At 42.4% G+C, this 27,480-nt stretch overlaps 1 protein-coding gene across 2 annotated transcripts in view; it reads left to right on the top strand.

Annotated features, from left to right (window-relative positions):
* The window catches only part of lrrc1 (leucine rich repeat containing 1), a 48,830-nt gene that overhangs the window by 14,861 nt on the left and 6,489 nt on the right, over window positions 1–27,480 (top strand). For both annotated transcript variants that reach the window (XM_071409136.1, XM_071409137.1), the window contains exons 4-12: window positions 147–236; window positions 4,776–4,832; window positions 7,207–7,270; window positions 7,754–7,828; window positions 8,092–8,236; window positions 8,805–8,923; window positions 9,480–9,563; window positions 12,465–12,580; window positions 12,830–13,002. In XM_071409136.1, the coding sequence (XP_071265237.1) occupies window positions 147–236; window positions 4,776–4,832; window positions 7,207–7,270; window positions 7,754–7,828; window positions 8,092–8,236; window positions 8,805–8,923; window positions 9,480–9,563; window positions 12,465–12,580; window positions 12,830–13,002 (923 nt within the window). The remainder of the gene's footprint in view (window positions 1–146; window positions 237–4,775; window positions 4,833–7,206; window positions 7,271–7,753; window positions 7,829–8,091; window positions 8,237–8,804; window positions 8,924–9,479; window positions 9,564–12,464; window positions 12,581–12,829; window positions 13,003–27,480) is intronic.

The following is a 27,480-nucleotide window of genomic DNA, read 5'->3' on the forward strand; positions in this document are numbered from 1 at the left end:
CCTATGTCAGCTTTATAGTATATTTTATGGATGTTTCCTTATTGCCTATTAATACAGTCAGATCCATAGATTTTCAAGAATCTGCATCCATTTATTGTCATCTCGCAAGGATCTGATGTATATTTGAATGCCTCTTGTTTTTCCAGATTGCCTGAGAGTTTTTCAGAGCTCCAGAATTTAACTTGTCTTTCCATCAATGACATTTCGTTGCAGATTCTTCCTGAAAACATTGGAAAGTAAGTACCTCATCCTTTTAGTCTTAAAAAAAACAAAAACAACATTTGCTTCATCGTCCTTTTCATACAGAATCGTCTTTTTTATATTAATAATATTTAAAATGAATCTTTTGGTCATTTTTATGAGGATTCGGTGTATAATTTCACAAAGGGACAAGAATGGTGTTATTGGATTTATGGCAGATAAATTTACAGGGCTAGTTTTATCAGCAGATTCTGCTTCTTCCCTGTCCTTCTCTATCCCCAGCGGCCCTGTTAATTTCCTGTGTAATTTTCTCCAGCGTGCCATGTTCCTTGATGTTTCACTTGCAGAAGAATGCCAGCGCTCTCTTCCTTCAGATAAAGGATTAATAAAGCACGGAGCAACTAGTGTAAAACTAAACACAGCTCTGTTTTGATTTGACATATTGCTGTAAATTAGGGATTACTGTATATAGCATAGCCTTACATGATTAATACACAGATGGTATTTTGCAGAATGATTCAGTCTTGGTTTTCTCGCTACGTGATTAGTAGGTCTAGATTATAGACTTGAAGTAATGTTACACTCATTGCGCTCAGCTCTATTAAGTCCTATTACATCTGTGTTCATCTGAGTTACCATGGTGACCTAGTAAGAGCTCCGTGACAGTTAATGTTAAGACGGACCTACTCGTGAATAAATGGAGAGCATTAGCCCAGATATTGATTGTTCATCCATTCACTCATCTAGCTGTGGAGGACTGAAATTATATCACCACATGAGGTTGTACACAAAAGGTGTAGGCTTTATGGATTTATAGAAAAAACACTTTTCTACACCGCTGTTAATCTCTCGGACAGGCTCACGCAACATAAATGGTATCGTACTGTCTGTCAACCGATTGTAGGACGTGACAACTGAGAACCTTTGTTTAGATTTTTCATCACTGATCATTTAAACAAATCACAATTTCAAAGGTGTTCGCATCTTTCGAATTTCCAAAGGGGATATTTGTCCCATTGACTGTAACTTCAGAGAGAGAGGGGGGGGGGGGGGGGGTGAAGCTGACGCTCTGCTTCTCCTCGTTCTAGTGTCTTTTCAACACATCTGCCCCCAGAACTTAATCGAGCATCTGATGCAATTACACAAGATTCTAGTACCATGTTTCCGAAATTACAATTATCAATGTGGCCAGCTAACATCTCACCTAGACACCATTGTAGTAGCTACATTTGGATAACCCAGGCTGGAAATCATCCAGCATTGATATACCATATCAGTGTTTTTGCATTTGAGCCATTGATCTATGCTCTTACTTTCCCAGTTTGACAGATAGATTTCTCTATTGGCTTTCCACTGGATCCGACATGCAGAGTGGTTTAGAGGGCTCAGGGATAACAGATCCGTTTTCAGAGCTATTTCGTCTACCTCCCGATGGCATAGGATTCTACCTCCGCCAAAGGCATGTGTACCATACAGATGTTAGATCTTAATTTGATCACTCTTTTGTAGCTGAGAATTTTCTTATCGCAGGAAAGGCAGATGAATTCAGTGAACATGCACTACCACACGGTTATATTAAGTGTTGCACTTGTCATGTTGTCTAATTTTGACCAGATAATACCCTAACCACTGATAAAGCAACATTATTGATTAACGTTCAAATCCTGTTGCTGCAGGATTATTTTGCTGCGACAGTAGGGGTCAAATTAAGATCATGCATCTATCAGACTTGCATAACTCAATGAGTCGGGGCATGTCAGTATCTGCCCTCACAACTAGGGGAGTTAATGACTGAGAACTAGAACACGGTTGAAAAACAAGTTAGTGTGGCTCAACACCGCATGCAGCTCTCTGTCATAGGGGTGAATGGCACTGACACCTTATCAACTCAACATGGTAATAGTCAGCGGTCTGGCTCTGTCGCAAAACGTAATGTATGGCCTAGTGAGTGTTAAGTTGCGCCTCTGGCAGCATGTTGTGAGTGGTTTGGTTGGCTCTCTGGGTAATCTGAAATGCTAGGGCTAAAACTGCAAGCATCAGAGCTACAAGAGATTTCTCTCTGTCCTTTTAATCTGGCCCAGTAACCTCACGTTGTGACGGGGGAATCCAGAAAGACCCAGTCGGGTTAGTCACCGCAGAGGGTTAGCCTGTCATTCAGGAGAGATTGCGTATAGATTAAGAAGAATTCTACTCTGTTTGTCCCGCCGTTTGAGACTTCATGGCTCACATTTTATTTGCTTTACTCCCATTATTAATGTTTTTCCTGAGACCAAAGAACAGACTGTCAACTGTCCTGTCTCTATTAAAAGCTCCAGAGCCAGTAGACCATTCAAATAGTATTACTTGTTAAAGGATTTGCTGCCTCCCTCCCTCCAAAAACTACTTTAGGATTTTATTTCATTATACTGTCACTGAATGAAATGCACCATTTAACAAAATGTGAGCACGAGAGGGGGTTAACCTGGGGGGGCTCTGAGGTACTGGAACGCATGAAAAGTAATTCACATTTATAATAAAGCATTGCATGCATATCGCATTTGCGTAGTGGAATAGAGCAGTAGAGTAGAGGCGCTTGCATTAGTTGCACACATGGGGAAATATTTTTGTAGCCTAAGGTCCGGAGAAGAATTTGGCCTTTTATTAATGCATTTCATGCAATTCCAGGTCATTTTACATTACTGGAGTCTTTAGTAGAATATTTTTTAAATGCGCACAAATTATCGAAATGACCGGCTCTTTAGACACTGAGAATCTGAGCTCAATAAAAATGACCTAGTCTTGAATCCATCAATAGCCTAGGCGATGCGCTCGTGCCAAAAGCATATCTCGTCTTGTTTTACTTTGTAAAACAATGCTGTTCACTTAATAGGCCTATTTGGAAGTTAATAAAATATGTTGGTAGCCTACAGCAGACAGACTAGTCTTCTCTTTTCAGCAGGAGCCATTTGCTTTCCAACCTGTGTTTTTCCTCTATTGTATTAGAAATATTGCACAATGCCTGTTTTGGCTGCATGCTGTTCACTGACAGATTTACTGCGTGTTCCAGACTGTAGGCTATGTCTTTTGATTGGGCTACACACAATCCACAGCTAGGCAATTAAAAAAAAGAAGGAAAAAAAGCTATTGATCGTCTGTGGCAAAATGAATATGCCTCCTCCTGGTGTAGTATTCTGAATGATTTCATTTCTTTCTGAACAGACAGCAGTAATTCTGTAACTTTCGCAAATGTATTTAAAATGTTCAGGGGTGCTGCAGCAGCCCCTTTCCTGCGGTTATGAGGAAATAAATGAAGTGCAACCCTGTTGAGATGAGTTGCAGGCTCATGTCTAGCAGAGTGGAGAGAGATCATAGAAAGTGAATCTTATTCTAGTTCTGTGAGAGATACAGGCACGCTTCTCTCTCACTCTCTCACTGCAGCTACAGCCACGGGTTGATCTCTAGGCTACAATGTTGCGCAAACCATAACACTGGGCTGGCTCAACCTGAATAAATTCTTAGAATATTAGGCGAGTGCTGAAAATCTATGCTTTCAAATTACGTTTTTTGTGAGACGAGAGAATTAGAGAGGAGGCGACTCAAATTAACTCTGATCGCTTTTATTAGAATGTGCTATTATTAGAATGTTCCGGCAGGACCCAGCTCAAATTAACCACTGATTTTATCATAACCTAATGGTAATTCGATTATCTTGGTTATTACTTTCATTTGAAACAACACTGAAAACATTACCTCTAAACACACACACACACACACACCATTATGTAGAGAGTGTACATGGACACGCCAGTTAATCAACAAGATCAAACATGTTTTTAGAGTGCCATACTGTATCATGGTCTATTCATGTTCAATTCTTTAACTAGGTCTAAATGGACAGTCCTGACATGGACCTAAAGTACACTTTTTTTTTTTTTTTCTTCTTTAAAAATAAATCTGTTCTTTGATTCCGGAAGTCATAACAAATGCTAAGACTTCAATCGTAGCGTTGTGTCAATCAAGTTAAGGCCACACTTTATATAGATTGATTACTTTTTGTGCAATTTGATTCGCAATAAGCCACGATTGATTTGTGGCTTGAATGTTCCAGTCCACAAGATTTAGAGATTCCTCTGTGCTTCTGATGCAATTAGGCCTGTAGTTCACCACTGACGATGTCCAAGCCATATCTCCAGAGACTTGCACGAGTGAGTCGCATCACTTTACCACCCACCCGTCAGCTGGAATCAAAAGTGCTGTAATTATTTGAATACCTTTCTTATAGGTCACAATCAGATGGAAGAAAATATGGCAAGAAATATCTAGTTACAGATTGTGCGTACTTTTTTTTTTTTTTTTACCTGAGCTCCGTGGTTCCCTTTCATTGGGGATCAAAGATATTACCTCAGCCATTATTCTAGTTGGTATTCGTGCTCCTAAAAGCCTTAATTCTTGGAATTCATAGACTGTCCGAGATGGCTTCAAATAATCTTCATAAAAAGGACAAATAGAATTGCTTTTTTTTCTCTCAGATTTTCTGTTTGTGATAATCTGGGTACAACAACAAATAGCCACTTCTCTTTTGTCTCTCTCCACAGGCTCTCCAACTTGGTGTCACTGGAACTCAGAGAGAACCTGCTGACGTATTTACCAGAGTAAGTACTTCCCTAGACACAGTGCATTCAGAAAGTATTCAGACCCCTTCACTTTTTTGACATTTTGTTACATTACAGCCTTATTGTAAAATGGTTTAAATTGTTACTTTTTTCCCCTGAATCTACACGCGACACCATAATGACATTGCAAAAACAGGTTTTTGAAAAAAAAAGGACATATCATAGTATTCAGAGCCTTTACTCAGTACTTTGTTGAAGCACCTTTGGCAGTGATTACAGCCTTGAGTCTTCTTGGGTATGACGCTACAAGCTTAGCACACCTGTATTTGGGGAGTTTCTCCCATTTCTTCTCTGCAGATTCTCTCAAGCTCTGTCAGGTTGGATGGGGAGCGTTTCTGCACAACTATTTTCAGGTCTCTCCAGAGATGTTCGATCGGGTTCATGTCCGGGCTCTGGCTGGGCCACTCAAGGACATTCAAAGACTTGTCCCGAAGCCACTCCTGCATTTGTCTTGGCTGTGTGCTTAGGGTCGATGTCCTGTTGGAAGGTGAACCTTTGCCCCAGTCTGAGGTCCTGAGCACACTGGAGCAGGTTTTCATCAAGGATCTCCCTGTACTTTGCTCCGTTCATCTTTCCCTCGATCCTGACTAGTCTCCCAGTCCCTGCTGCTGAAAAACATCCCCACAGCATGATGCTGCCACCACCATGATTCACCATAGAGATGGTGCCATGTTTCCTCCAGATGTGACGCTTGGTATTCAGGCCAAAGACTTCAATCTTGATTTCATCAGACCAGAGAATCTTGTTTCTCATGGTCAGAGTCCTTTAGGTGCTTTTTGGCAAACTCCAAGCGGGCTGTCATGTGTCTTTTACTGTGGACTCGCTTCTGTTTGGCCACAGCCATAAAGGCCTGATTGGTGGAGGGCTGCAGAGATGGCTGACCTTCTGGAAGGTTCTCTCTTGGTCACCTCCCTGACCAAGGCCCTTATCCCCCGATTGCCCAGTTTGGCCAGGCGGCCAGCTGTAGGAAGAGTCTTGGTGGTTCCAAACTCAATTTAAGAATGATGGAGGCCACTGTTCTTGGGGATCTTCAATGCTGCAGAATGTTTTTGGTACACTTCCCCAGATCTGTGCCTCGACACAATTGTGTCTCGGAGCTCTACGGACAGTTCTTTCGACCTCATGGCTTGGTTTTTGCTCTGACATGCACTGTCAACTGTGGGACCTTGTATAGACAGGTGTGTGCCTTTCCATGTCCAATCAATTGAATTTACCACAAGTGGACTCCAATCAAGTTGTAGAAACATCTCAAGGATGATCAATGGAAACAGGATGTACCTGAGCTCATTTTCGAGTCTCATAGCAAAGGTTCTGAATAGTTATGTAAATTAGGTATTTTCTATTTTTGTTGTCTTAATAGATTTGCTGAAAATTCTAAAACCTGTTTTCGCTTTGTCATTATGGGGTAGTCATTATGGGGTGTTGTGTGTAGATTAATGAGGGGGAAAGGTAATTTAATACATTTTAGAATAAGGCTGTAACGTAACAAAATGTGGAAAAATTGAAGGGGTCTGAATACTTTCAGAATGCACTGTATATGCTTTGTTTCAGGGCAAATATTAATTGAAGGCACAAGACGACTAGGCCTACTTTTAGTCCGTCAGAGACTGAAATTCTTATTTTTCCCTGCTCCCAACCCGCCCCAGACATCTGTGTTCCACAAACGCTCTGAGAGTGGCACCCATTCCCCTGAAAAGGGATGTAATGAAGTTGGGTCTGTATGACTACATTACAAGCATGTAGCCAATTAGACTAGGTAGACCACAGATGAAGCCTTACGTGTTTCACATGACAGGCATTTATATATAAGATTATATTTAGACTTTCGAGGTGATGTAGAGCGCAGTGTGCTCTTTGAAGAGTTGTCTGTCTTCAGCCAATGTTCTACCTGGGTTCTCCCCCGGATTGTGTAACAAGGTGGTGGTGTTGTTGAGTACGGCCGACAGTGCCCCCCTTTGGATTTACAGATTTTAGCTTTTTTAACACCTGTAACTTCCATTTCCTGCTATCTAGAGAAACAATTTGCCTTCTCTAATGAGAAATAAAGCGAGGGGGAATTTTTGTTTTGTTTTTACATAGTGGGGCAACGCCTCGCTTACATTCTTTGAGGAGAACCCTTTCAACTTATGTTGGCACAACAGTCTCTCGCGGACTGTCTAACCGTCTCACTGCTTGGTATGTGGCCAATACATTTTCACTCGCACATGGTTAAAATGAAACTGCAGTGAAACAGACCGAGAATGAGAAGTAGATCAAATGTACATCCATCTCTGTGTGTGGTGAGTTTGTTGCAAAGCCTAGGCCTACACAGTATGTGATGTTTTAGGATATTTCCTACCCCTTCCTTCCACAGGTCACTATCGCTACTTCACAGACTTGAAGAACTTGACCTGGGGAACAATGAAATTTACAATTTGGTAAGTTTATCTGACTTGTTTGCACGTAACCTTGTAACTGATCTCAGTAAGGATGTTGATTTTGTGGGGAGAGCATTCACACTGAAGTAAACAATGTGCCAAGCTAAACGTGTATAGAATGGGCAGCACTCAAATCTCACTCAACACTATTCTTGTTATGTGAAACATAATTGGGAGTAATGATAAAGATACCTCCGTCTTGTCATTCTGAAGGGGTAGTGTGACAGGGCCGTTTAGTTTTGTAGTTTATAGTCTTACAACAATGTCAGGTTTAATGTTTATTTAAAGGTAACTCTGATACAGAGAGACACTTCCTGAGAGATGAACTGAAACCAGATCAGGCTAGGGAATGACAGTTTACACATGGTTGAAATTCTTCCACAGTCTTGTTTACATTTGCCTCAGTCACCTGTGTATAATTATTTCCTCGCTCTCACTATCTCTTCTCTCTCCTCTGCCTCCAAAATCCTTCCTCCCACGCAGCCTGAAACAATAGGCTGTCTTGTCAGCTTGAAGAACTTGTGGCTGGACGGAAATCAGTTGGCTGAATTACCTGCAGTAAGATATGTTTAAGACGTTTGCACTAATAATTCTCTCTTTTAAAAAAAAAAAGTCTTAATATTACAGTTGAACTTGTAGAATATGGTTTGATTCCCCAAAAAGTAAAAGGCTCCCACCCATTTTAAAACATTGGATGTGCTTAGACTAAATTAATATTGCAACTTGTGTTGATATAATGCAGTCACGAGATGCACCATTATTGTTAAGGGCTAACACGGACTGGGATATGCATTTATAATTGAAGTGTGTTCAACCCGTAGGAGATAGGCAGCATGAAAAGCCTCCTGTGTCTAGATGTATCAGAGAACAAGCTGGAGCACCTTCCAGAAGAGATCGGCGGCCTGGTCTCCCTTACTGACCTGCTGGTGTCTCAAAACCTCATCGATGCTCTGCCAGAGGGCATAGGTCAGGACGCTGTTGCACTCTACACCACCATAGTGTCTTTGAGACATGTGTGTGTGCTGCTTTGCATTTGTGAATGTTGATCCATGCTGATACTGATTGGGTCAAAACTGGGATCAACATCAATGTAAACTGAGCATAAACAGGAAATGAATCTGAACAGATTAAAATATATTGCGTAGTTATATCAAAAAGGCTTAGATTAACCACATGATAAAGAGTCCACATTTGGTAACATAACTGACTTAACACTGGTGATGTGGCCCTAGGGTACAATATAATGGATGAATGGAAAATGTAATAATTAAATCCATTTAGCATTATTTGATTTAAAAGAAAATATGTGTAATTTTATTCCCAATAAGAAGACTGGGATACAAACATTGACCTTCGTTGTTGTGTTGAATGGAATCACAAAATGTTGTTTTATTAGGCTGTGATATATTGTTTTGTTAGCCATAGGTGTTGGTTCCAATTAACTTATTTTATGAATGATAATGATTCCCATACTATCCTGACTACCCTCATGTATATGTCTGAATCACAGTAAGTAATGCTTTTTGTTTTGCAGGAAAACTAAGGCGACTGTCTATATTGAAAGCAGACCAGAATCGTCTTGCCCAGCTGCCAGAGAGCATTGGCAACTGTGAGAGTCTCACTGAACTGATCCTCACAGAGAATCAGTTACAGGTGTGTTTTTGATAGCACTGTAGTTCCTCATATATACATACTGTTGTGAGGGCAGGTTTGATAACTTAGACCCAATTACTTTTCTTTTATGTAATCGAAATCAAAAGACAACTGTTTCATCCAACGACAAGCAGTTTAATTTATGTGCTAACAAGGTCAAAACATTGTCCTCTTTAGCTACTGTTGATTTCTACAGTAGTAATTACCTACCTCTGATGGCTGTGCTCTTCTGTCCTTGGAAAGACCTTGTGACCTACAGTACAGCATGACACAATTTCATCTTCCTTCTGAAGGGATGCATCTCCTATTATCTTGTAACCTTTGACCTTCATTATGCCCTTAGTCTTCACTTCCTAAGAGGCTAAAAACATCTAAGTGTGCGCCAGGGACTTATCCTCACTTAGGCACTAACAATTAGATTTGTTTATTTCATCCTGACAGGAGGACTGTGTAAGTAATCCCCATGCTGGGCCACATGCCAGTCAAGTGTCACTGCTATACCCATTACTGTATGTGCAAAATGTAATTATTTCTTACTGGTTGTTTTCCTCTTTAGAGTGTGCCAAGAAGTATTGGAAAACTAAAGAGACTCTCCAACTTCAACTGTGACAGAAACCGACTAGCATCATTACCAAAAGAGGTATGCTATGGTCTTTCCAACATGTAGTAGTTTGAAGCAAAGAAGCATAGTGAGACTTGTTGAGACTTGCTTCAAAGGGCACCACAGTTCATAGTCTACTATATTATGGGCTTAGATTTTTATCTTGTAAATGCTTTATGTTATGAGGACATGATGCCTCTTCCTTTGAGTTTCTTTCTGTGATAAAATAAGGGCTTGTTTAATGGCTCAGAAAGTTTGACTCCGTCTTCCTTTGTGATTTTACCATATTTATCACATTTGTGATGCAGCAGTGAAGTCGCTCCACAGTACATTGATTTACAACACAATTCTTGTATTATATGAAGGAGTGCACTGTATAGACTGGATCAAAAAGCAATTTGTCCTCTTGCTGCTGTGAGGTACTTTTTTGAATTATTTCAAACTGTCACTTTCTCCAATTGGCAGAACTTCTTTCCTAGCTCTGCTGTAGAAATAATCCCCCCCCCACACACACACCAGTTTGTCTTCAATTTAGACACAGGAAATTAACTTTTATACGTTTTTTTTTAATGCTTCGGTACTATATGTGTGAGGGAACTGTCTATTTGCATGTAATGCTAAGCTAACCATTTTACCCTAAGCAAAATGCTTGTGCATGCTCAGTCTGAACATGCTCAGAAAAAGGCTAACGTACACCTTGATCGCATCTCATTTTGCCTCCATGATTTACCCTGCTGCTCGGATCAATGATGTAAAATCATAGAAGCCTCAGTCATGAGTAAGTGTAATCTGGTTAGTGCATCCCCCAGTAATCACTGTGATTTGCATGCAGAACTTATCTGCACTAGACTTGACCCCTTCTGATTTTAGTGGGGATTGTGAAATGCTAATCCTCATACCTGCTAACCAGGAAATCCAGTTTCTGTGAACTGAATCTCATTCAGTAGAAGCGTACAAAATGGCACTGTGGTACTATGCAGACCAATGTCGATTATCAAATCGACCTGAGAACTCTGTCATAAAGGCCATCTCCCACTGTGACTGTGCCACTCATCATTCTCGGCATGTGACTGTCTGTACAGTAGCAGCTGCATGATTTTAGCTCCTAGGCTGGTGGCATGCTATCTTTTGTTTCCAGGAGATTCAAGCGCAGACAGCAAGCACACTGTTTTTCACAGACAAAACATGCAGCCCCCCCCATCCATTTATTTTCTATTATCTTCTGCAGTTCTCTGGCGTGTTCAGCTATGGTTTATTCTCCGAGTGCTGTATGTTTATTCTAGCATCTTGCCTGTTGGAGAGAAAGCAAGCTCCCTCTGGTTAAATCGTTATCTGAAAGGCCCTTTAGTGATTATACAATGCCCCTGTGTCTCAGTGACGCAAGTGAGTCCACAGCACTTGGCCCAGATAATGAATTGATAGTGTCATTGTTTTATTGTCTCAAACTGTGAATGCTGCATGACCTTTCTAATGTTAACAGTAGTCCTGGTACTAGACGAGCACTTGTTCACCACAATACAGTGGTTGATGTTAAATCAATATTTATGCCTCAAAGTCTGATATTTGCTCATTTCCATTTTAATGTAAATATTTTAACAAGGCATTTCATATTCATTTAGTGTTGAATAGTATTTACTTAGGAAGATCTCCATAGACAAACAATGGTATTGATGTTGTTTCAGCGTAGGCCCATGCATGTAGTCTTTTGTAGAGGGGGTGTGGGAGACAGAGGGGGTGTGTGTGGGAGACAGAGGGGGTGTGTGTGGGAGACAGAGGGGGTGTGTGTGGGAGACAGAGGGGGTGTGTGTGGGAGACAGAGGGGGTGTGTGTGGGAGACAGAGGGGGTGTGTGTGGGAGACAGAGGGGGTGTAGACTTTGAGTAGCCTACTTTGTAGCCTACTAACTGGGATTCCTGCTGGTATCCGTGGGGCGACGCACAATTGGCATAGCGTCGTCCGGGTTAGGGAGGGTTTGGCCGGTAGGGAGGGTTTGGCCGGTAGGGATATCCTTGTCTCAGTATGTAAAAAAATAAAAAAAATAAAAATAACAATGTAAAAAAATGTATGCACTCTACTGTAAGTCGCTCTGGATAAGAGCGTCTGCTCTTGGCTGGTAGGGATATCCTTGTCTCAGTATGTAAAAATGTAATAAAATGTATGCACTCTACTGTAAGTCGCTCTGGATAAGAGCGTCTGCTAAATGACTAAAATGTAAATGTAAATTTGGACTTCTCTTCTTCAACTCTTATTTACTCCAGTGAGGGCTTCAGCTTAGCCAGATCCTTTTAACATGATGAGACTCCATTACTGTATTTGGTTCCTGTTCAAGTCTGTCTACTGACTGATTTAGTAGATTAGTCTGACTACAGCTGGCCCATCAGGTCCCTACTTTAACACACTAGTAATTGCAGCTAACTTTAGCTCCAACTCTGCCAAACACCTTAGCCATTCAATACATTTGAGTAATTTAGCAGACACCCTTATTTAGCAGACACCGCAACTTTCATATTTTTTTTCATACTAGTCCCCCGTGGGAATCGAACCCACAATCCTGGCATTGCAAGTGCCATGCTCTACCAACTGAGCTACACAGGACTTTAAATATGCCCATTTCTGTGGCAAAGCTCCCAAATGCTCTGAATGGTTTACCTTTCTATGCCCATTACACTAAATGGATATTTTGAACAATGAAGGTATACACACACATCACATTTTTCTGTGGTTTTGAAATGGTAAAGTAAAAATGTAACTTTTTAGAATTTTTTTATTTTACGTAAATTGTTCTAACCAAAGCTTTTTCCCTCTTCCTCCCTGCTCAAGATGTCTGTGTGCCTCAGAACACGGAACAAATATGCAATTGTGTGGGTGTTTGACAATGACTTAAAGAATTAAAGACACTGTTTTCATGTCTTGTTTGTATGTCTTTCCTACCCAAATCAAGATTGGAGGTTGCAGTAGCCTGAATGTCTTCTGTGTACGAGAGAACAGGCTTACAAGGATTCCCTCTGAGATCTCTCAGGCTTCAGAGCTGCATGTGTTTGATGTCTCTGGAAATAGGTAGGCTACATTCAAATTCAATGCCACTTTATTAACCTTTTTAATCATATACACATTATATCATATACAATATTTACATTTGAATATACACCAGACCCAGTAAAGCTTTTAGATGTGACTGGTGCTCACTGTAAATCATAATATTTGACACCAATATACTCGTTCTTAGCTGTCCACAAATCAATCAGGTTCACAAAACATTTTGCAATATTCTCTGAAGCTTGTCTATACCATGTCATCTCTCTCCAGACTGCTCCACCTACCCATATCTCTGACCGCGCTGCGACTCAAGGCCCTGTGGCTGTCAGAGAACCAGTCGCAGCCTCTGCTCACCTTCCAGAATGACATAGACCCAGAGTCTGGGGAAAAGGTGCTCACCTGTGTGCTCCTGCCCCAGCAGCCTTTAGAACCAGATAGTAAAGGTAAGGTCTTCTCATGGGCTTCCAACTCAGTAGCCTTGTGGTTTGTGTCCGCCCTGAGATTGGAAAGTTGGGAGTTCGATCCCTGGCCGAGTCACACCAAAGACCTGTAAAAAATGTGACCCGATGTGTATCTGCTTGGCACTCAGCATTAAGGAGGTAGATTAGGGGTAAGGCCTGCTATAGACAAGCGTCCTGTCCAGGGGGTGTACTTGTACATCAAGCTGCCTTGGGCTACAGAAACGGAAGATAGGCTCCTGCTCCTATGAGTCTTTCCACCTCGCACAATCCAAGACGAGGGGCGAGGGTGTGGGTCTTTTTGTCAATAACAGCTGGTGCGCAATGTCTAATATTAAAGAAGTCTCGAGGTATTGCTCGCCTGAGGTAGAGTACGTCATGATAAGCTGTACCAAGAGTTCTTATATAAACTCAGCAAAAAAGGAAACGTCCTCTCACTGTCAACTGCGTTTTTTTCAGCGAACTTAACATGTGTAAATATTTGTATGAACATAAGATTCAACAACTGAGACATAAACTAAACAAGTTCCACATACATGTAACTAACAGAAATGGAATAATGTGTCCCTGAACAAAGGGGGGGGGGTCAAAATCAAAAGTGACAGTCAGTATCTGGAAGGCCACCAGCTGCATTAACTACTGCAGTGCATCTCCTCCTCATCGACTGAACCAAATGTGCCAGTTCTTGCTGTGAGATGTTACTTCACTCTTCCACCAAGGCACCTGCAAGTTCCCGGACATTCCTGGGGGGAATGGCCCGAGCCCTCACCCTCTGATCCAACAGGCCCCAGACGTGCTCAATGGGATTGAGATCCGGGCTCTTCGCTGGTCATGGCAGAACACTGACATTCCTGTCTTGCAGGAAATCACTCATCAGAACGAGCAGTATGGCTGGTGGCATTGTCATGCTGGAGGGTCATGTCAGGATGAGACTGCAGGAAGGGTACCATATGAGGGAGGAGGACGTCTTCCCTGTAATGCACAGCGTTGAGATTGCCTGCAATGACAACAAGCTCAGACCGATGATGCTGTGACACACCGCCCCAGACCATAACGGACCCTCCACCTACAAATCGATCCCGCTCCAGAGTACAGACCTTGGTGTAACGCTCATTCCTTCGATCATAAACGCGAATCCGACCATCAATCCTGGTGAGACAAAACCGCGACTCAACAGTGAAGAGCACTTTTGCCAGTCCTGTCTGGTCCAGCGACGGTGGGTCTGTGCCTATAGGGGACGTTGTTGCCGGTGATGTCTGGTGAGGACCTGCCTTACAACAGGTCTACAAGCCCTCAGTCCAGCCTCTCTCAGCCTATTGCAGACAGTCTGAGCACTGATGGAGGGATTGTGCGCTCCTGGTGTAACTCGGGCAGTTGTCATCCTGTACCTGTCCCGCAGGTGTAATGTTCGGATGTACCAATCCTGTGCAGGTGTTGTTACACATGGTCTGCCACTGCGAGGACGATCAGCTGTCCGTGCTGTCTCTCCCTGTAGCGCTGTCTTAGGCGTCTCACAGTACAAACATTGCAATTTATTGCCCTGGCCACATCTGCCATCCTCATGCCTTGCAGCATGCCTAAGCACGTTCACGCAGATGAGCAGGGACCCTGGGCATCTTTCTTTTGGTGTTTTTCAGAGTCAGTAGAAAGGCCTATTTAGTGACCTAAGTTTTCATAACTGTGACCTTAATTGCCTACCGTCTGTTAGGTCTTAATGACCGTTCCACAGGTGCATGTTCATTAATTGTTTATGTTTCATTGAACAAGCATGGGAAACAGTGTTTAAACCCTTTACAATGAAGATCTGTGAAGTTCTTTGGATTTTTACGAATTATCTTTGAAAGACCGGGTCCTGAAAAAGGGATGTTTCTTTTTTTGCTGAGTTTATATTCGTAGCCGTCTATTTAACACCACAAACCGATGCTGGCACTAAGACCACACTCAACGAGCTGGATAAGGTCGTAAGCAAACAAGAAAATGCTCATCCAGAAGTGGAGCTCCTAGTGGCCGGTGACTTTAATGCAGGCAAACTTAAATCCGTTTTACCTCATTTCTACCAGCATGTCACATGTGCAACCAGAGGGGAACCCCCCCTCTAGACCACCTTTACTCCACACACAGAGACGCATACAAAGCTCTCCCTTGCCCTCCATTTGGCAAGTCTGACCATAATTCTATCCTCGGGATTCCTGCTTACAAGCAAAAACTAAAGCAGGAAGTACCAGTGACTCGCTCAATACAGAAGTGGTACTACGCTACAGGACTGATTTGCTAGCACAGACTGGAATATGTTCCGGGATTCATCCAATGGCATTGAAGAGTATACTACCTCAGTCACCCATCTTCATCAATAAGTGCATCGACGACGTCGTCCCCACTACTGTTCAAAAGTTTGGGGTCACTTAGAAATGTCCATGTTTTCCATGAAAACAAATATGAAATGAGTTGCAAAATGAATAGGAAATGTAGTCAAGATGTTGACAAGGTTATAAATGATGATTATTAATTGAAACAATTGTCCTTCAAACTTTGCTTTCGTCAAAGAATGCAGCAATTACAGCCTTGCAGACCTTTTGCATTCTGAAGAAATTTCACCCCATGCTTCTTGAAGCACCTCCCACAAGTTGGATTGGCTTGATGGGCACTTCTTACGTACCATACGGTCAAGCTGCTCCCACAACAGCTCAATAGGGTTGAGATCCGGTGACTGTACTGGCCACTCCATTATAGACCGAATACCAGCTGACCGCTTCTTCCCTAAAATAGTTTCTGCATAGTATGGAGCTGTGCTTTGGGTCATTGTTCTGTTGTAGGAGGAAATATGGCTCCAATTAAGCGCCATCCACATGGTATGGAGTTGCAAAATGGAGTGCTGTTTCTCAAACTAGACCATCTAATGTACTTGTCCTCTTGCTCAGTTGTGCACCGGGGCCTCCCACTCTTTCTAATCTGGTTAGAGCCAGTTTGCGCTGTTCTGTGAAGGGAGTAGTACAGTGTTGTACGAGACCTTCAGTTTCTTGGCAATTTCGCATGGAATATCCTTCATTCCTCACAAGAATAGACTGACGAGTTTCAGAAGAAAGTTCTTTTTTTCTGGCCATTTCGAGCCTGTAATCAAACCCACGAATGCTGATGCTCAACTAGTCTAAAGAAGGCCAGTTGTATTGCGTCTTTAATCAGAACTGTTTTCAGCTGTGCTAACATAATTGCAAAAGGGTTTTCTAATGATCAATTAGCCTTTTAAAATTATTAACTTGGGATTAGCTAACACAACGTGCCATTGGAACACAGGAGTGATGGTTGCTGATAATGGGCCTCTACGCCTATGTAGGTATTCCATTTAAAAACCTATTTAAAAAAAAAAAAAAATTTAATCTGCAGTTTCCAGCTACAATAGTAATTTACAATGTCTACACTGTATTTCTGATCAATTTGTTATTTTAATGGACAACTATTTTGCATTACTTTCAATAACAAGGACATTTCCAAGTGACTCAACTTTTGAACGGTAGTGTACATATCCCAACCAGAATCCATGGATTACAGGCAACATCCGCACCGAGCTAAAGACTAGACCTGCAGCTTTCAAGGAGCGGGACACTAATCCGGATGCTTATAACAAATCCCAATACGCCCTTAGACGAACCTTCAATCAGGCAAAGCGTCAATACAAGACTTAGATTGAATCCTACTCCACCCGCTCTGATGCTCGTCGGATGTGGCAGGGCTTGTAAACTAGAAAGGGAAACCTAGCCGCGAGCTGCCTAGTGACGCAAGTCTACCAGACGAGCTAAATGTCTTTTTATGCTCGCTTCGAGGCAAGCAACACTGAACCATGCATGAGAGCACCAGCTGTTCCAGACGACTGTGTGATCACACTCTTCTTAGCTGATGTGACCAAGACCTTTTTTAAACAGGTCAACATTTTACAAAGCCGCGGAGCTAGGCTGATTACCAGTATGTGTACTCAAAGCATGCGTGGACCAACTGGCAAGTGTCTCCACTGACATTTTCAACTTCTCCCTGACTAGTCTGTAATACCTACATGTTTAAAGTAGACCACCATAGTCCCTGTGCCCAAGGAAGCGAAGGTAACCTGCCTAAATGATTACCGCCCTGTAGCATTCACGTTGGTAGCCATGAAGGCCTTTGAAAAGCTGGTCATGGCTCACATCAACAGCATCCCGGAAACCCAGTCCAATTTGCATACCGCCCCAACAGATCCACAGATGCAATTTCAATCACACTTCCCATCTGGACAAAAGGAACACCTATGTGAGAATGCTTATCATTGACTACAGCTCAGTGTTCAACACCATAGTGCCCACAAAGCTCATCACTAAGCTAAGGACCCTGGGACTATACACCTCCCTCTGCAACTGCATCCTGGACTTCCTGACGGGCCGCCACAGGTGGTAAGGGATAGGGAACAACATATCTGCCACGCTGATGCTCAACACTGGGGCCCCTCGGGTGCGTGCTTAGTCCCCTCCTGTACTCCCTTTTCACCAACGACTGTGTGGCAAAACACGACTCCAACACCACCATTAAGTTTGCTGACGACACAACAGTGGTAGGCCTGATCACCGACAATGATGAGACAGCTTATAGGGAGGAGGTCCGAGACTGCCAGGACAACAACCTTTCCCTCAATGTGAGCAAGACAAAGGAGCTGATTGTGGACTACAGGAAAAGGTGGGCCAAACAGGCCCCCGTGGAGCGGGTCGAGAGTTTCAAGTTCCTTGATGTTCACATCACCAACAAACTATCATAGTCCAACACACCATGACAGTTGACAACACCATGACAACACCTTTTCCCCCTCAGGAGACTGAGAAGATATGGCATGGGACCCCAGGTCCGCCCGGTATGGCAACTGCTCGGCATCTCACCGTAAGGCGCTGCAGAGAGTAGTGCATACTGCCCAGTACATCACTTGGGCCAAGCTTCCTGCCACCCAGGACCTATATACTAGGCGGTGTCAGAGGAAGGCCCCAAAAAATGGTCAGACCAAACGGCTCCTTAACATCTTTTACCCCCAAGCCATAAAACTGCTGAACAAGTAATCAAATGGCAACCCTGACTATTTGCATTGACCCCCCCCGCCCCCACACATATACACCACGATGCGTTGTGCCAAAGAACAGGCCTTAGCCGGGGTATATTGGCCATATACCACACCTCTGGCCTTATTGCTTTAGTAATCCTGGTTTGGGGGACATTACCCCCCCACCTGTAAAGCCTGCAACATGGCAGAGTTGTGAGTTTGGCACTGTTGATCAGCATACATTGCATTAAAATTTCAAGAAGACCAGAGGAGCGTACTGGAATTTATTATGCATGTTACAAACTGAGTTGTTCTGATGCTAGCAAGAATGCATTTGCATATTGCAGGTGCACAGCTGAGACACTGTTTATGTAACGTTAGCTAGCAGTTTGTTTTCAGAGCAGTTTGAAATGTCTGACAGTGAAACGTGGATAGCTCTTACCGTAGTTTGGACTATGGAGTAGCTAGCTAGCGAGTGTTGTAAAAGCCCATGGTATGCATTGTAAGGTAGCAGTGTGACACTTTGCCTGATGTCTGGTGTTGGTTTTGCACTGATCTAGCTAGCTAGTTATGTTTTGTGGAAAAATGTAGGATTGGCATTTAGATGTGAGCTAGCTACTTTTAGTTTCTTTGTTAAGGTCCGCTGTTATCTGGCTCTAGCTAGCTAGCTAATGGTTGAAGTAATTTGTGTAAAAACCTTCCATAACCAAATATAACTATCTACCTTAGTACCTTTCTTCGCCTGTTCGCTAACAAGCTAGCTTTCAGCTGACTGGTGTTAGCTAGCTAATAAGGCTAATGTTATCTGCTGGACTTCGGATAAGCAAGAAAACATTAGCTAGCTACCCAACTAATCAAAATATCTGTTTGCATTTCTTGATTAACCTCAGCTTGTATACCACCATATAGATAGCTATCTACAGTAGCCTAGGTTTGTTCATGTATGAATATTCGTACTCAATTTACCTCCACAAGTAGTATGCTTATTGGTCATAGTATGGATATAGTTAGTATGCCAAAAGTTTCTGGATGTCGTACTACAGTCTCCAAAATACAAAGTACACAAGCAGTGGCCACTGTTTCCTTGCTTTTTAGGCCCCATAATGCAATTCTTTAGATTTGAAGAAAATGGCGGAAAATATGCATCCGAAGTCTGAGAGCGGATACAAATTCTTAGCTTTAGCTATGTTCTGCAATGTAATAAAGTAATGACTTTTCAAATAAGTTACGTTATAAGTTATGTTGGCTGACAATTTGTTAGCTACGCTAGCCTTACGATCTGCAAAGCATAATAATAACCGAGCGGCTCGATTCGGTCTTATGTAGCAAAATTTGAAATTGTGTGTTTTTGTTTTTTATTACATTGAATAGAAGTAGAGACTCTGCGCTTAAATGGTATCATACACTACAGTTGAGAAACAATGAGAAAGTAATTCTGCTTTGTAAGTTGATAAACTTGTAACCTCACTTGAGAAAATGGCCCTTGAATGTTTTAGTAAAGCTACTGGCAAGCTCTGCTTTGTCTACACCCATTCAACATTGTTCCCACCCTCGTAAGGCTTAGACCCACCCATCTCTTTAAGGAGTCACATGTGAGGCCATGTACTAAACAACCAAAGATCTCAAGACTAAAGGCTGGTTTACACTACGTCTATCGACAGTTCCACTGACGACATGAACATTCTATTGTCGTCCGACAAACTTGTAGTTATGAAAAAGAATAAACACAAACTACAGGCTGCATATCAGTAGCCTGGTGGTCCAAAATAGCATAACTAGTGTATTTGAACACCATTTTAAATGCACCTGGTTTAAAAATGTATTTAGTATATGTCAATATAGCAAACCAGGCAACTAAAAGCAACATTATAAACAATGTTTTAGTTCGTTTTTGACTTGTTAGCTGAATAATGACCAGATCGTATAGCTGACAACTTAATATAATTTGTCTTAATTTTTAAAAATATATATATACACACAGTTGAAGTTGGAAGTTTACATACACTTAGGTTGGAGTCATTAACTTGTTTTTCAACCACTCCACAAGTTTCTTGTTAACAAATTTATAGTTTTAGCAAATCGGTTAGGACATCTACTTTGTGCATGACACAAGTCATTTTTCCAACAATTGTTTACAGACAGATTATTTCACTTATAATTCACTGTATCACAATTCCAGTGGGTCAGAAGTTTCCATACACTAAGTTGACTGTGCAATGAAACAGCTTGGAAAATTCCAGAAAATGTCATGGCTTTAGAAGCTTCTGATAGGCTAATTGACATAATTTGAGTCAGTTGGAGGTGTACCTGTGGATGTATTTCAAGGCCTACCTTCAAACTCAGTGCCTCTTTGCTTGACATCATGGGAAAATCAAAAGAAAATCAGCCAAGATCTCAGCAAAAAAAATTGTAGACCTCCACAAGTCTGGTTCATCCTTGGGAGCAATTTCCAAACAGCTGAAGGTACCACATTCATCTGTACAAACAATAGTACGCAAGTATAAACACCACTTTGGTCCGAAAAGTGTGGTGCAAAAAGTGCAGATCAATCCCAGAACAACAGCAAAGGACCTGTTGAAGATGCTGGAGGAAACGGGTACAAAATATCTATATCCACAGTAAAATGAGTCCTATATCAACATAAACTGAAAAGCTGCTCAGCAAGGAAGAAGCCACTGCTCCAAAACCCACATAAAGCCAGACTACGGTTTGCAACTGCACATGGGGACAAAGATGGTACTTTTTGGAGAAATGTCCTCTGGTCTGATGAAACAAAAATAGAACTGTTTGGCCATAATGACCATCGTTATGTTTGGAGGAAAAAGGGGGATGCTTGCAAGCCGTAGAACACCATCCCAACCATGAAGCACGGGGTTGCAGCATCATGTTGTGGGTGTGCTTTGCTGCAGGAGGGACTGGTGCACTTCACAAAATAGATGGCATCATGAGGGAGGAAAATGATGTGGATATATTGAAGCAACATCTCAAGACATCAGTCAGGAAGTTAAAGCTTGGTCGAAAATGGTCCAAATGAACAATGACCCCAAGCATACTTCCAAAGTTGTGGCAAAATGGCTTAAGTACAACAAAGTCAAGGTATTGGAGTGGCCATCACAATGCCCTGACCTCAATCCCACAGAACATTTGTGGGCAGAACTGAAAAAGCGTGTGCGAGCAAGTAGGCCTACAAACCTGACTCAGTTACACCAGCTCTGTCAGGAGGAATGGTCCAAAATTCACCCAACTTATTGTGGGAAGCTTGTGGAAGGTTACCCGAAACGCTTGACCCAAGTTAAACAATTTAAAGTCAATGCTTCCAAATACTAATTGAGTGTATGTAAACTTCTGACCCACTGGGAATGTGATGAAAGAAATAAAAGCTGAAATAAATAATTCTCTCTTCTATTATTCTGACATTTCACATTCTTAAAATAAAGTGGTGATCCTAACTGACCTAAAACAGGGAATTGTTCCTAGGATTAAATGTCAGGGATTGTGAAACTGCATTTAAATGTATTTGGCTAAGGTGTATGTGAACTTCCGACTTTAACTCTGTGTGTGTGTATATATACAGTGGGGCAAAAAAGTATTTAGTCAGCCACCAATTGTGCAAGTTCTCCCACTTAAAAAGATGAGAGAGGCCTGTAATTTCCATCATAGGTACACTTCAACTATGACAGACAAAATGAGAAAAAAAAATCCAGAAAATCACATTGTAGGATTTTTAATGAATTTATTTGCAAATTATGGTGGAAAATAAGTATTTGGTCAATAACAAAAGTTTATCTCAATACTTTGTTATATACCCTTTGTTGGCAATGACAGAGGTCAAACATTTTCTGTAAGTCTTCACAAGGTTTTCACACTGTTGCTGGTATTTTGGCCCATTCCTCCATGCAGATCTCCTCTAGAGCAGTGATGTTTTGGGGCTGTTGCTGGGCAACACGGACTTTCAACTCCTTCCAAAGATTTTCTATGGGGTTGAGATCTGGAGACTGGCTAGGCCACTCCAGGACCTTGAAATGCTTCTTACGAAGCCACTCCTTCGTTGCCCGGGCGGTGTGTTTGGGATCATTGTCATGCTGAAAGACCCAGCCACGTTTCATCTTCAATGCCCTTGCTGATGGAAGGAGGTTTTCACTCAAAATCTCACGATACATGGCCACATTCATTCTTTCCTTTACACGGATCAGTCGTCCTGGTCCCTTTGCAGAAAAACAGCCCCAAAGCATGATGTTTCCACCCCCATGCTTCACAGTAGGTATGGTGTTCTTTGGATGCAACTCAGCATTCTTTGTCCTCCTAACACGACGAGTTGAGTTTTTACCAAAAAGTTATATTTTGGTTTCATCTGACCATATGACATTCTCCCAATCTTCTTCTGGATCATCCAAATGCTCTCTAGCAAACTTCAGACGGGCCTGGACATGTAGTGGCTTAAGCAGGGGGACACGTCTGGCACTGCAGGATTTGAGTCCCTGGCGGCGTAGTGTGTTACTGATGGTAGGCTTTGTTACTTTGGTCCCAGCTCTCTGCAGGTCATTCACTAGGTCCCCCCGTGTGGTTCTGAGATTTTTGCTCACCGTTCTTGTGATCATTTTGACCCCACGGGGTGAGATCTTGCGTGGAGCCCCAGATCGAGGGAGATTATCAGTGGTCTTGTATGTCTTCCATTTCCTAATAATTGCTCCCACAGTTGATTTCTTCAAACCAAGCTGCTTACCTATTGCAGATTCAGTCTTCCCAGCCTGGTGCAGGTCTACAATTTTGTTTCTGGTGTCCTTTGACAGCTCTTTGGTCTTGGCCATAGTGGAGTTTGGAGTGTGACTGTTTGAGGTTGTGGACAGGTGTCTTTTATACTGATAACAAGTTCAAACAGGTGCCATTAATACAGGTAACGAGTGGAGGACAGAGGAGCCTCTTAAAGAAGAAGTTACAGGTCTGTGAGAGCCAGAAATCTTGCTTGTTTGTAGGTGACCAAATACTTATTTTCCACCATAATTTGCAAATAAATTCATTAAAAATCCTACAATGTGATTTTCTGGATTTTTTTTTCTCATTTTGTCTGTCATAGTTGAAGTGTACCTATGATGGAAATTACAGGCCTCTCTCATCTTTTTAAGTGGGAGAACTTGCACAATTGGTGGCTGACTAAATACTTTTTTGCCCCACTGTATATATATATATATATGAATTATCTATTTTACACTCCTTTTTTCTCCCCAATTTCTATCTTTTATCGCTTCCCGAGCCAGCTGTGGAGTTGCAGCGAAGGTAGAGCGTCCTCCGAAACAACATGACCCGCCAAACCGCATTTCTTAACACTCTCCCGCTTAACCCAGAAGTCAAAAATCAAATCAAATTGTATTGGTCACATACACATGGTTAGCAGATGTTAATGCGAGTGTAGTGAAATGCTTGTGCTTCTAGTTCCTACCGTGCAGTAATATCTAACAATTTCACAACAACTACCTTAAACACACAAGTGTAAAGGAATGAATAAGAATATGTTCATATAAATATATGGATGAGCGATGGCTGTACGGCATAGGCAAGATGGTATAGAGTACAGTATATACATGTGAGATGAGTAATGTAGGTTATGTAAACATTAGATAAAGTGTTATTGTTTAAAGTTACTTGTGATACATTTATTACATCCAATTTAATTTTTAAAGTGACTAGAGATTTGAGTCAGTATGTTTGCAGCAGCCACTCAATGTTAATGGTGGCTGTTTAATAGTCTGATGGCCTTGAGAGAAGCTGTTTTTCAGTCTCTCGGTCCCAGCTTTGATGCACCTGACTGATCTCGCCTTCTGGATGATAGCGGGGTGACCAGGCAGTGGCTCGGGTGGTTGTCCTTGATGATCTTTTTTGCCATCCTGTGACATCGGGTGGTGTAGGTGTCCTGGAGGGCAGGTAGTTTGCCCCCGGTGATGGGTTGTGCAGACCTCACTACCCTCGGGAGAGCCTTACGGTTGTGGGCGGAGCAGTTGCCGTACCAGGCGGTGATACAGCCTGACAGGATGCTCTCGATTGTGCATCTGTAAAAGTTTGAGCGTTTTCGGTGACAAGCCAAATTTCTTCAGCCTCCTGAGGTTGAAGAGGCGCTGTTGCACCTTCACCACGCTGTCTGTGTGGGTGGACCATTTCAGTTTCCCAGAACTTAGAGTTCTTGGGAACAGGAACAGTGGTGGCCCTCAGCCGCGCCAATGTATTGGAGGTGACATCGTTCAACTGACGACCGAGGTCAGCCTGTTGGCGCCCCGCCTGCCAGAAGAAGTCGCTAGAGTACGATGAGCCAAGTAAAGCCCCCCTGGCCAAACCCTCCCCTAACCTGGATGACGCTGAGCCAATTGTGCGCCGCTCTATGGGACTCTCAATCATGGCCGGTTGTGATACAGCCTGGGATTGAACCTAGGTCTGTAGTGACGCCTCTAGCACTGTGATGCAGTGCCTTCGACCGCTGTGCCACTCGGGAGGCCCTTTGTCTTCATTATTACAGAAAAATAAACTCTATCATTGTTTACAAGTTAATGGCGAGCCAATTACAGAAGAATTGCTTACGGTTGTGAGTGTGACGAAGTAAAAGCAGGGCATTCTACCAGAGAATGTTAGAACTTGGACACTGTCTCGTTGGCCTAATGTTATATCCTAATTTGACTTTGGTGCAGGTCATGCTCTTCACATTAGTCTCTGGTTTATTTGTCACATGCACAGGATACAGAAGGTGTTGTGAAATGGTTACTTGCATAGTGGAGTCTTTTTTTAAATCATTTTTTTATTTTGACATGTAGCTTGCTAGCTAACTGAACAATGAACCATAATCACAACTCATAAATCATGAATCTGCAGGTAGCTAACCAACCAGGTTCAATGTTAGCCTAAAGTTAGCTAGCTAGCTGTAACTAGCAATGCAAATGGCTCTGAGACACGAATAATATTACTACACAGATCATACATGTAACGTTAGCTAGCGACCTAACAGTACGCTTTAAGTTGAATTGATAAGTACCTTTTGACATAATTAGAAACATGAAATATCTGAAAATGTAGCTTGGTAGACTATCTTACCCGTATACATGGATGGACGCTTCTCCTTCTATCACGTATGCCATGGTTGCCCTTAGTTTGAAGATGTATAAAACTCCTGTCTCCAGATTACAACAGCCTCCTGTGTGTTCTCTTTTTGATTCCCAGTGCATATTTGCAATCAAAGGCCAGAATATTCTCCATCTCCTTAGCTATCATACTCTAATTCCACTGATTTCAAAACTCGGTTCTCCAGTAAGTGGAGAGCAACACTTTTGAAGTTCTACCACGTGATATATGCTTTAGAAAGGATTACCTACACATACTGACCAGCTCATGTTATAGACCAAAGCGTGCTTCATGGCAAACCAATCCAAACTCATCTCTCGGCATGTCCAGCCCATCCTTTCTCAGCCAATCATGGCTAGCGGGAAGGTTGTGGTCTATTTTTCCAAGGCTCGTAATTTAACAATTTGAATTCGTATTTACAGATGGCATACAAGTCTGTTATTAAGGCACAAAAAAGTTCACATGTTTCAGAAGGCATTGCTGCCCAAAAACGTATTTTGATAAAAAGTTCAAATGCCAAATTGTGAAGTAATGACGCGCAACATGCCTAGTTTCCTGAAACAAGTCACATTATCATCACAGCAGTTAACCTAACGTTAGTTGGCTACTAATACTTCAAACTTGCCAGTATATTAACTATATGTTATCTAACTACCCAATGTTTATTGACTTGATTATTCATGTCATTCTTAGCCTACTAAGTGGTATAGTCGTTGTGCGTTGTCAATGGACATTGTTAATGAAGTCCTAAGTTGTCTAGCTAGTCAATTGTTATGCTAACAAGCTAGCAAGAAGTTGCATAGCAACAGCATCAACTTCCAGGTAGACAGGCAAAGCCCAACCTTACCTTTGTGTAAGGTTGGGTAAGACATTTATTTTAATTCTTGTGGTTGTTTAATTCTTGTTAAAGAAACCTTGTTAAAAAAATCAGGTAGTTGGTTCTCGTAATGGCCGGACGGCTCCAATCAAGGTGATTTGCAAATTGTCATAGACATTGGTGTCATATTGGATATGATGGTGAGGAGATTTTAATTGAGCTTCAACCAAAGCCTGCAGTCACACCAGTGTGATGATAATTCCCCAGAGTTCTACAAGCATTGATTCTTTAAGTGCCCCATGGTTTTGATCATGTTATCACATGATCTGCACGGAGGAGCACAGTGTCCTGCGTCTCTGATCTGTCGCTGTATTGATTTCGATTAAGAGGAGCCAGCGGGGATCACAGAGCCTATAACTAGTCCTGCATCGGCATGATTTTTTTTGCCCAAACTCGCAACATTCAGGCACTACCTAACTCGGGCCCGATTGCTTCTTTCAAATTGAAGGCCCTGCACTGGCCGAAATCAGAAATAACTTCCTCCGTTAGTGTCCATTAGCTGCTCGTCTGTCGGTCCCTGCCTTGCTCGTGCTGCATGCGCTCTGTGCATGGCTTTACTTATGTGAGTATCCATAGCAACGCCTCTGCTTGTTCTGTTCAATGACGAGACAGAGAACAGTTAGCTGAAAACTAGCTTCTTTTCGTCACTGTAAACTCAGACAACTCAAGGAACATGATTATTTTCGCTAAAATAATCTTCCCTGTGGACTCTGACAATGTTCTTGTCTTATAAGACTTCCAGCCTATAGACAGAAACTAAAACCGGAAGCTCCCGCTCTCAGGTCTGTTCAACGCTGGTCCGACCAATCTGATTCCACGCTTCAAGATTGCGATATGTTCCGCATTGCGTCAAACAACAACATTTGACTAATACGCTGATTCGGTGAGCGAGTTCATTAGCAAGTGCATTGGCGATGTCGTACCCACAGCAACTATTAAAACATTCCCCAACCAGAAACCGTGGATTGATGGCAGCATTCGCGCGAAACTGAAAGCGCGAACCACTGCTTTAAACCAGGGCAAGGTGACTGGAAACATGACCGAATACAAACAGTGTAGCTATTCCCTCCGCAAGGCAATCAAACAAGCTAAGCGGCAGTATAGAGACAAAGTAGAGTCGCAATTCAACGGCTGACACAAGAGGTATGTGGCAGGGTCTACAGTCAATCACGGATTACAAAAAGAAAACCAGCCCCGTCGCAGACCAGGATGTCTTGCTCCCAGACAGACTAAACAACTTCTTTGCTCGCTTTGAGGACAATACAGTGCCACTGACGCGGCCCGCTACCAAAACCTGCGGACTCTCCTTCACTGCAGCCGACGTGAGTAAAACATTTAAACGTGTTAACCCTCGCAAGGCTGCAGGCCCAGACGGCATCCCCAGCCGCGTCCTCAGAGCATGCGCAGACCAGCTGGCTGGTGTTTACGGACATATTCA

Source organism: Salvelinus alpinus, chromosome 7, assembly GCF_045679555.1.
Source record: "Salvelinus alpinus chromosome 7, SLU_Salpinus.1, whole genome shotgun sequence".
NCBI lineage: Eukaryota > Metazoa > Chordata > Actinopteri > Salmoniformes > Salmonidae > Salvelinus > Salvelinus alpinus.